This window comes from Podarcis pityusensis, assembly GCF_964106645.2.
Source record: "Podarcis pityusensis genome assembly, chromosome: 13".
Classification (NCBI taxonomy): Eukaryota; Metazoa; Chordata; class Lepidosauria; order Squamata; family Lacertidae; genus Podarcis; species Podarcis pityusensis.
The window spans coordinates 38,546,857-38,558,048 of NC_138038.1; the positions used below are offsets into that span (position 1 = coordinate 38,546,857).

General features: G+C 46.1%; 1 protein-coding gene across 2 annotated transcripts in view; it reads right to left on the bottom strand.

Moving 5' to 3' along the window:
* The window catches only part of TAOK2 (TAO kinase 2), a 37,823-nt gene extending 26,953 nt beyond the window's left edge, over window positions 1–10,870 (bottom strand). Inside the window, exons 1-2 of one of the 2 annotated variants that reach the window (XM_080977854.1) lie at window positions 10,276–10,870; window positions 418–590 (exon numbers count right to left, since the gene is read on the bottom strand). In XM_080977854.1, the coding sequence (XP_080833980.1) occupies window positions 418–549 (132 nt within the window). In that variant the 5' untranslated portion in view covers window positions 550–590; window positions 10,276–10,870. The remainder of the gene's footprint in view (window positions 1–417; window positions 591–10,275) is intronic. The other variant, XM_080977853.1, reaches the window with a different exon arrangement.
* Window positions 10,871–11,192: the final 322 nt, after the last annotated feature.

Here is an 11,192-nt window from a genome sequence, read left to right on the forward strand (position 1 = left end):
CCTGGAAAAAGTAATGCAGATCAAGAGGGCATTCTCACACCCAGAGATGTCCACAGGTCAGAGGCATATTGGTAACCCATTTCCTAAGAACGAGAAAGGAAGCCTGGATGAATCTGACCAAGAGTCAGTTCACTCCAGATCCTGTTTCCCACAGTGGTCAACTAGCCCATAAGGGGTGGGGGGAGAGGCAACGGCCCTCTCCAGTTGTTGTTCCCCAGCATCTGAAATTCAGGAGCATACTGTTTCCGAACCTGGGGCATACACGCAGAGGTTATAACTAGTAATCTTCTCCACAGGGAGGGCAAAGAGGTGTGATGCTAAGGAGTAAGAAGGAGCTGGAGGGCATGCTTTAAGTGAGCCTAGAGGGGTGTGTTCAATTCCAGCAATTTCGCCCCACCCCACTCCTTCAACACTCACAAAGTAGACTGCTCCGAAGCTGCCATGACCAATCTCCCGCAGGTCAACAAAGAGCTTTTCAGGGTCATCCTTGAAGAACAGTTCAGCCACCTCAGGGTCCTTCAAGCTGCCAGCCCGGGCATTAGACGGCATGGCGGCCGTGGAGGAGGCTGGGCTGCACCTTTGCCCTTCTCCTAAGGTGGGGAAACAGAGGTTAGCAAGCTCACCGAGGGTAAGACATGGTCTGATAGGACACACAATGAGGCTACCTTCCTGAAGCTAAACATATCTAGGCCTGATCAGTGAGGGGACTGGACCCAGGGAGGGGCATCTAAGAACCTCATGTAGGTTGCCTTGAGTTCCTTAGTGGAAGAAAGGCAGGTTATAAAAATATATCAGACTCCCTACAAAAGGCCCATTCTTTTGCCAAATCAGCCAGGATGGGAAATCTTCCACAGCTGCATCCAATCCAGTCACTGCTCATACAGGACATCCTTCACAAGAGAATCCAGGAGTTGCAAGTTCCCACCCACAAAAATAAGAGAAGTGGTGTAGAATGGTAATCAAGGAGAAGAATTTGGAGGGGGGGGGCACCAATGCCAGCAAATGGGGTAAGACTTCATAGAGATCAGAGAAGATATAGCTGTTTCTCTTCTTCATGTTGTGCTCCTGCTACACTAGCAGCAGCATACAATTGGGAACTGAAAATGTACTGAATTGGGGAACTGAATGCACCCGAAACTTTGCTTATCGCTAAGTTTTCCAACTTTTCTGCTCTAACCACAACAATATACCCTGGCAAGCAAATTTCTTTTAGAAAATAAATTACAGGCCCCAATTGTTCCTAAGAAACCTCAGGAGTATCTCCCTGAGATACAATACACTCTGACTCAGAGCACACTTGTCCCTGCTGCTTTCCCAACTAAAATAACCTCCATGACTTGCTCCTTCTAAGACAGGATGAAGGTTCTTGCTGGGTTTTCCCTCTTCAGTGTGGAAGGACTGAACATGCTTCAGCTCCACAGACTTGCATGCGCAGTGCCACCTTCCCCTTGCAGTGGGCAAAGACCTGCATGTACAGCAGCCACATTCTCACAAAGAATTGCCTCAGCTTAATAAACTTCTTTCTTGCTTTAGTTTCCCTTCTGCTCTTGCTGAAAGTCAGGTTAGGGAGGAGGAAGAAATTAACAAGATCTTCTTTAAAGACTACTTCTTTGATGGCAATTATTCCCAAGGATGTATATACAAAACCAAAAAGAAATAATCAAGCCCAACCCTTCCAAGGTTGCTTTTGTGATTTGGCTATCTTGTGCTGCTTTCCTTAACAATTCTTTCTAGAGCAGGGATGGATGGGGACACATGGACCTCCAGAGGTTGCTGGCACCCAAACCCCTATCAGAATAAGCCAATGGTTAGAAATAATGAAAGTTAAATAGTCCACCACCATCTTGAAGGCCACAGGTTCCCCATTCCTTTTTTTGGGTAAACTGAGGTCAGTCAGTTGTGAGGGGCTGAAGGGAATTATGGGGACATGTAGCAAATGAGACTTTTGAGAGGCATGCCTGAGATTTTACTGGGCTTGGTACAGGAGAAGTGGACTAGGTAATTTCTTTCTTTCTAAGCTTTTATACCTGCCCTTCTCCAATAGGTTCCAGGGTGGGTTACAGTATTACAATATACTATTATAAAAACAGTTAAGACCATTGCAATGATAATAATAACGTAGTAAATCCTCTCTGAACGGAACAGAACAGTATAAATCCAACAAAAGTTCAGTCCCCAAAAAACAAAGGCCAGGGCAAAGAGGTGTGTCTTTTACATACAGCGAAAGCTGTCCAATGAAGATGTTGCACACAACACTGTGGGGAGGGAGTCCCACAATTTAGAGGCTGCCACAAAGAAAGGCCTCTCCTGGGCCACTCTTCCCCACACTTCTGAGGATGAGGATACCAAGGGAGCCCCCTCAGTCGATCGTAACACTCAACAACTTTGGAAGCGGTGGAGGCAGTCCTTCAGATATTTGGGGCCTGAGCTTTTTAGGGCTCGCTAATGTGATCACCCTGAACTCGGCCCAGAGACCAATAACCCTGTACACAGGAAGCATGGACAGTACAGAAGTTGCTTAATCCTTATTAGTCCTCAAAGAGGTGCTCAGAGCTGTTCACCACCTGGAAAATATCACCTCCATCATACAATTTTATGTTAAAAGCTAACCATCCACATATGAAACAGTTGCATGTCACTATGTTGAAATGTTTTACCTGCAACACACTGCCCCAATTGGTACATCTATGGAGTTTATTTTAATCAAGGTCTTTAAGATTAAAAGATGCAGGTGGCACAGAAGTAAAAAAAGGGGGGGAAAGAGCAGAAATACATTTCAGATTGTAAGCCTGCAGGCAGGGGCTGTCTTGCAAGCTATTGTATGCAAGCCACTCCAGGAGACTTTTAGGTTGAAGAGCGGGGTACAAGTGCTCTAAATCAATCAATAAATTCTATGGCAAGATGACCCATACTTCTTGATGTGGCATTATAGCGTACAAGAGGCTGAAGCTTCTATAAGAGAACAGAGACAAATCCAGGCAGCCTAGATTCTAGCTCTGAACCCTACATCAAACAACTCAAATTTCCAGACATACCAACCTAAATTCCCTGGGAGAGATCCTTCAGCAGGAGAATGTGTTTGCCGCTTGCAGTAGCTGCAACCTATGACCCTACACTAAATGGGAAGACAGGTGGACAGCCATGCTGCCTCCCACCCTGGCCCAAGGGAGACACTCCTAACATGGGTACCCTGCTTCCCAGAGGGGGAACCTCACTATTTTGGAGTCTATGCTTAATGCAGGTATAAGCCACTATTCTGACCTTATTGCTAATCACACCCTGGCAGGCTGGGCACTCTTCATCTTTGCTCAACACAAAAGGCAAGAAAGAGGTCTGTAAAAGTTGGCACCAGCTACTCCCCCCCCCCCCCGATACCACCTCTGCAGGCTGCAAAACTCCACAGTGATCCTTTGCAGGACTCCATCAGCTGAATGAACCAGCAGGGTATTCATATAGGCTAAAACATCTTGTATGTCTGGACTGTGGATCCATTCCTTGCCCTTGACATTAGTCAGCTGGATGTAACCCCCTGGAGTCTTTGCCTATGGGAATGGGTCAGGCCAGGCTGGCTAGATGAACATTAGAAAAACAAGGCCCGTGGCCTTTGCCTTTTGAGGAGCACCAACCTGCATCTAAACCCCGTTTGCCAAAACAAGTTTCTTGGGGTACCTCTTCACCTTCTGGGATGGGCAGAGCTCATTGAACCAATTCCCCTCCTCCACCCAATGAACAGAAAAACAAGGAAATCAAGAGCCTGCAGGCAGGCCATGTCAGCGAGAGGAAATCCTTGCATTGTTCAGTTGCTTCCCAGGGAACAATCCAAAGCAAAAAGGCAAATCACAAGGCCAGCCTGGCAGCAGTAATGCGGGTGGGAAGGCATCCTTCTGCTGTACCTCACTTCACTAAGCAGTGCACAGAATTTAACCTCTCAAGTTTGGTTTTGAGGTTCCAGGCTAACGTCAACGGAACAGGGTTATACAATGAATTCAGAGAAGTCATCTAGGGCTACTCCTTACACAGAAAGAAATGCTCCCTGCAGCATAAGCTGTATCGACTGCAAAAAGGATCTGCAAAAGTAGATCAGGCTCTCACCCAACATGGAACAGTAGACCTGCTTTCAGGTCATCATCAGCAGGTCTGGATGTCACATTTGACCCAAGATGTGCAGACTAAAAGTGGAACCAGTTTATAGGCCTGTGACTCTTAAAGAGCCGTGCAAGATTTTGCTGCTTCTGCTGAAGCTTTGGGAGGCTGCAATTAGACACAGAAAGCAGCAGTTACCATTTGCCAGCATACTTCTATGCCACTTTTCCAGTAGTTCTCATGGCACTTACATGAATGCACAAGACACTTCCAATAAACACAAAAAGAATATATAATCTTTAATTATTGTAATATAACTATTAAAAAGGACCTGTGCTAGAGGGTTAAGAGCACTCCTGAAGGCAGGCTTAAGGATTTCTTCTCAACTGCAGAGTGTAACACAGGGGTGGGGAACCTCAGGCCCCTCAGGCCTCTCTATCTGGCCCTCAGAACTTTCCCCAGGCATTCCCCTCTCCCCAGGCAACAGCTCTCACTGGCCCTGCTTGACTGCCTGTGTGTTTCTGCCCGGCTGGAAGGTGTCTTTGAACTCTGATAATGCCTCTTGCTTGCCTGGATGGCAGAAAGAGAAAGGGGAGTGTGAGTTTTTCGTAGAAACTAACCTACTGTTCAAAGGTTGTTCTGCCCGCTTTTGCCTCCGTCCCTGTGCACCACCAGCATGTGACCCTCAGAAGGCTCCCTAGAAGGGAAAGCAGCCATTGGGCTAAAAAAGGTTCCTCATCCCTGCTGTACCGGATAAGCACATTTGGAAAGGAGTTAACCACCCAGGACAAACAATACACCTTGCCTTTTCTATAGCATGTGCTTTGGCTCACTTGCTCAATCCAGCTACAGTGAGTTATGAAAATTAGTCAGGAAGCTCTGACACAGGACCTGCTGCCAGTTTCAACAATCTGCTTGCAGAACACGCTACCCAGAATGACATTTGCCAAGGGAGGGTGGACGGACATGTTGTAAAAAATTAAGTGTCTATCCAAAGGCTGGGAGATGGACCCTTGACCTTAATGGCTTTCCAGCTACTACAGTTTAGAGAACTGCAGATAGTGATCCTGAATTCTTCTGTTCATTTTCACAAACTGAGGATGTAACTTGAGGATCTCCTGAAGAAAATGCACCTCATATGCCTGGATGGCAAAGAGGGGTACCAGATTTCTGACAGGGAGTAGCAACAAGCTGGGGATGCCAACATGCCAAGTAGGTTGACAATGATGGGCTCAACTGTGCAGGAAAAAGGAACAAAAATGCATTACCTAGTATACCAATGTCCACCCCAAGTGATTGCCACTGTACCCCATCTACTATTAAGGGTTTTTCCTCAAAAGCTGCTGGGATTGTTATGTGTGCTTGGAAAGCCAAAATTGGTGAGGTTGCTTCTACTCTATTTTACCACCTGAAATATATCAAGCATTGAGCTGTTTACACTGCATTCTTTAAGATACAGAGATTAAGGTAAACAGAAGAACTAAAAGAACAGCCTGATTATTCTGGGTTTAATCAGTGAAACAATATACAGTGAAAGCTGGTTAGGGGAAAGTCTTAAGAGAAGTGGTCAGGAGGCCTCAGGCCTAACTTGGCAATTAAAGCTAGGTAACTTATGACAGCAGACACTTGGCAACAGTGAAATGTAAAATCCTAAGGCAGACTTTCCACAAACATAAAGTCATTAAATTGCAGGTGAAAACAGATACACTAGGAGATGGTAGCATTAGGCTGCTGGAGTCCCATTAAAAAGTGAAGAACATATAAACTCCATCAGGTTCTCCCTATTGCAAAACATCATCAGTGGTGGGGATATGGAGCAAGGAAGAGCCATCTGAACCTAGAGAGGAAGGGGGCAGAATTATCCAATACCCACAGGTTGGCTTTAAGTATTTGAAAGCGGGATAGTGCCACAGTTGTGGCACATGTGGATCTTTCCACACACCCAAAATCAAGAGGCCTAAAGATCACCTGCCTGCAACACTGGAAGCCACAACGTCTGGACTGGTCCCAATCTCCAAATGTTAGCCACTGTCCTTTGTGGTAGTGGCAGAGAAGCAAGTTGTGGGTTTTCTTTCTTTCTTCACTGGCCCAGTAAATGCTTTTAGACAGCACCTTGTGCCAAATACCACCAATGGGCAATGAAATACTATCACAGAATGAAAGAAAGGACAAACTCTGGTCCAGTTTGTTGAACTTACTCAGGGGAGGCCGCTGCACCTCCACAAAGGGCTTCTGATCCCTTCTCCTTACTTAAGCCTCCAAAATATCCACACGTAGCCCATTTGGATAACCTCTTGATAGAAACCTAGGAAACGCATTAAAGCTCCAGCCACAAAACAGCAGAAGAGCTGCCCTTCACCTGTTGCTGCCCTCTTCATATTTGCTGGCTTTGCACTGCAACTACAAGGATTATAAAGTGCTTATTAAAAATTATGGCAGCAATTTCTATATTTAATAGATGTATATCCTATCTTTTTTCCATCATGGAACTCAAGTCCCCAGGCACTCTTGCCATCCAGGAACTAACCAGGCCCAGACCTGCTTAGCTTCAGCAAAGCTACAGCATCCTGGGTCCACAGAAGCACATCTCTGTTCTGTTACTGCTTCCTAGTCCTTGCTTCCCAGGCAGCACAATCCTTTGAATGTTTACTCAGAAGCAACTCCTACAGTGCTCAATGGGGTTCATCTCAATTAAGTATACAGGGTTACAAATCATACAGTGCCATCCTACACGCCTACTTAGACCTAAGCCCTTCTGAATTCAATGGGGCTTACTCCAGGTAAATGGACTCCAGCCTTAAAGTCTCTTTCCTAAATATTATGAAATACCCTGTCCTGGCCTCTTTCCTTTCAGAGGTTCTAGGATGCTTTCATTCCAGGGGGTCTTCTCCCCCGCACTACCAATTCCTTCTGTGCTGGAAGAATACAGGGCTTACTGAGTAACCTGTGGGTAACTCAGAAGCAAGCCCTAGGGGTTGTATTCTACCACAACAGCATGACAGAAAATAATGCTTTGAGAACACAATGCAGTCATTTCCAGAGATTTTGCTGCAACCATTAGAAAACTATTTTAAGAAAGAATTGGAAGGAGTTCAGTTACCTTAACAAATGCCCTTCGCCGGCTGGAAGAAAATATTGCATTTGTCCAGACTACTGAGGTGATTTAGTTTTGCATACCCTGTCACATATGTTAAGCCCATGGAAAGGCCTGTAGTCATGAGACGTACATAAGACAAACTCTCACCAAACCAGATTCAACTGAAAACTAAAGGCAGAAAACAAGACTGGTGTTGGATGTTATAGAAAGCACTTCCACTTTTCGCAAGTCCTCCATAGTGTCTAAAGGGGAACTTTTGTATGTGTTGAGGGGGTGGGGTGTGCGTGTGTGAAAGAGAGAAGTTCTAATCGTATCTCAAGCTTCTACATGTGTCCTTTCAGACATTCCTCTGCTTGCCAGCTCTTCTTAACAACGTATTCTCTGACAAAGGACAAGATCAAAGTTAGAAACTTTGGGCTGTTAAATTTATCTGACCAAAGAGTGTTACCAATTATTATTTTATGTCACACCGTGGTGAGATGTGCAAAAAGAGGCAGCCTCTTAAGACAGAATCAGCAGCCACAAATATAGAAACAATTCCACCTCCCCTAAGTAGTGCCTGGGCAAGAGGGGTAGGATGCTTTTATTCTTAGTCTGGGTTGGCTTGTTTGCAGTCCTTTGGCTCAAAGCAACACTTTTGTTACACCATCATAATCATCTTTTTAAAAAAACATCTGAATATTCCAGGATAAAACTTCTCTCATGATGACATGTCCAGCTGAAAGGAGGCTCATGATTCTGTTTTAGATTACTGGAAGTAAGTGTATTATAATCAAGAACATAGGTGGGGGGAATCCAGCAAAGGAAAAATCCTAAATGCTCATTGAGAAGTCATGCTCTTTGTAGCAACAGGGGCAGAACCAGGGTTTTAAATGGACATGTGTATTAGAGGAATGGGGCTGCAATTCTAACCTCACTTACATGGGAATAAGCCCCACTGAACTCAACAGGACATGTTTCCAACTTGTCACAGAAGTGTGCTGTAAGTCAGAGAAACTGGAAAAAGTGTTGGTTCTTTTCCTTTCTTTTGAGCTCTTGATATAATTGAAATGACCGAATAAACATATGTGGACAGATTAGTAACTTTGGGGCATTCATTTGCAAGGCTGTCCCCAACTAAACAGACTAAAATAAGAGTGTTACTGGTCACAAGAGAAAATCAGCTGGGTTAAAAGTCTGAGGAACTCCTGTCAACAAAAGAAAAGCAATTTATCCCATTATCTTGGTGGCCAAGTACTTCAGAAAGAGCCTTCAAAAAAATATCAAAGGAAAAGCTTTGTCAAAAAGCAACCAAGTAGATACTGGGCCCCATCTTGCATGATAAAACTACTGCCTATTAGGACAGTGGATGGAGGAGCCCCAAAAGCAACATAGCTCTCAAGGACTCTTACTCATCCTTGATAGAAGCATGCCACACAAAACCTTTCCTGAAACCTTCTGGAATGATGTTCAAGCTACGATGAAAATTGTTGGATGCACACCACAAGAAACACCCCTTATTCTCAGACTCATTTTAAATTCCTACCTTAAATTGGTATGTCCCAGAGAAATGCGCAATCCCTTGAGGCGGTAATATTCCCAACTCCCGTTTTTTGACCCAGGTCAAGCAGCAATACAATCCATGAAAGTGGAGGTCTTGAAACTTGTGTGCTTTGTGTTAATGGGCTTGATAAACATGCCATCATTCATTAATTGATCTTCTGAGATGTGACATGTACAGAAATCTAGACTGCTGAAGACCTCTTCTTTAAAGGTACTAGCCCCCATTTTTCTAGAGAGATATCTGAAAACAACCCTGGGTGGGCAGGGGGAGAGAAACAGACAACTGCCATTGCTCAAGGAATACAGTACTGGTTTTCTCATACCCCACTGCTTATAGATACTGCCTCCTAACAGCACCTTCACACCACCAAGTACTAAATAATGCTCAATTTACCTAAAACTCTGAATTAAATGTGAAACTCCTGCATATTAACAGAATTGAATTTTTTGTACAGTGTTATATTGAATGCTGAATTTTATTTTCCTCTCTGTGGAAAATGGGTTTCTTTGACATTAAATCCTTTTCTGGTTTCCCCTCAGAATACAAAAAGAGCAGGCCCAGTGGGAAGTGGTCCCTGTAGCTTAAAAGGATGTCAAATTGAACACCATCCAGCATTTATCCTCCTTCCATTCATCCTCCTTCCTTCCAAGTGGTCATGTTAAACCTCATTACTCTGCAGTATCTGTGTGAAGCACCCCTGCAACCAAATACAGTCCCACCATGTCTTCCTCCTAACCCATTAAAAACACACATACAAAACTTTTGGCAGCGTGCTACATTAAAATCCAACCCCAGACCACAAGCCAAGGGCAATCATCCCATTTCCCCAAAATTCACTCCTGGTTGCATGCTCAATATTTACAACAAAGTTTCAGCCTGAATGATGATTCCTAGGGAAGCCAACAGTAGTCCATCATGTTAACCTACCTTGATAACACCTACATCCCCAATCTTGTCATCAAATATTTAAGGGCATAAAAACAGGCCTCTAGGTTTCCTTAAAAGCTGAACAAGACCTAATGGAGAGGAACAGGACTAGGAGCCAGGGGCTCTTAGTTGCATAGTCAAGAAATGAGTCTAGCAGTCATAGTGAGATGCAATTGCTAGGTTGCAAAGGAGGTTTTTGGGAGGGATGGGGGTGGTGGTGTCAGCTTTTATTCTCAATAAAAAGAAAAGGATTTGAGGTGGCAGAATGAAAACCCAGGATCCATGTTCTGGTGAACAGAACTCCTGGCTTCTCCAGAAGAGAGAAGTGGGGCCCAGATGTGGCAGGGGAAAGCTGCAAGTTGCTACTCCTTCATTAAGCCTTTAGAAGAAGAAAATGAGTTCGGGGTGGGGTGGGAGGGCGTGTGCTTCTCAACATAGGAGGCATGATTGTTGGGGGAAGGCGGGGGAAGCAGACAGAAAGAAAATCGGATTTCCACAAAATTGGTGCATACAACCTCTTTGTTCTGCAAACGTTCACCTTCTGTTATCTTCCCAGCCTCCCCACACCACCACCAAAACACACATCCCTTCACCTCTCCCCTGTATCAGTACGTTCAGGTCTCACCTGTAAGCCTCGGCAGCTGCCTTGATACTGTTCCCCTTGCGGCTCCAGCTCCAGGATATTGGGGGTGGGGAGTACACCCCCGACCTCCTCCTCCTCTTCCCCAACTCCTCCAATCAAGGAAGAGGGTTTAGAGGGAACTGTCACTGGCTCCCCTGGACGAGGGAGGCCTCTGCGTAGGAGACATAGGGCACCTAGAGTATCTCCCTCTCTCTGGCTTGGCTAGGGAAGAAAGGATCCGCAGAAGCGAAGACGTGCAGGGGGCTCTACTTAAAGGGGAAGGATGGGGGCATCCCTTTGAAAAGGTGAATGAGGAGTCTCCCAGCAGACCCAATTCTACGGAGACTCTTCAGGGCGGTGGGGGGGGGGAAAGGGAGGAGAAGAGAGAATATCCCAATTTAGAGGAGGGGAAATCTCTCTCAGACAAGAGGCCCTACCGACAGACGACTCTTTGGGAAGCCTATTAAGGGAAGGAAGACGCGGGCTAAGTGGGACGTCGCAGCCCCTGTCATATATTTCAGGTGGGGTGTGCTATAAAGGACCCACAGGTAATGGATGCGGAGGGGACTCAGGCTTGCCCCTCCGAAGCGGAACGCGCCACCGCCCTCACGGGGAAACTGGGGTGGGGGGTCAGGAGGGGCCGGGGCGGGGCGGGCGGACGGGGGCGGGCTGGTCCTCCAGGAGCCCCAGAAATCCTCCAACGTCCAGGGAGCCCTGCGGGGCGGGGGGCTGGGGGAAGGGAGGGGCTACCTCTCTACGGCAGAGGGTGGGGTCGGTGATGTGGAGTACTGTGGGGATGGGGGGCCTGGCGCTATCCGGCCCCCCCTCCCCTCTCTCGCCTCCTCGGGCTCCTCTGCCTTCTCACTCACTCACTCACTCCAGTTGTCCCCAAATCCAAGATGGCGCCTAAGGCAGGAGCC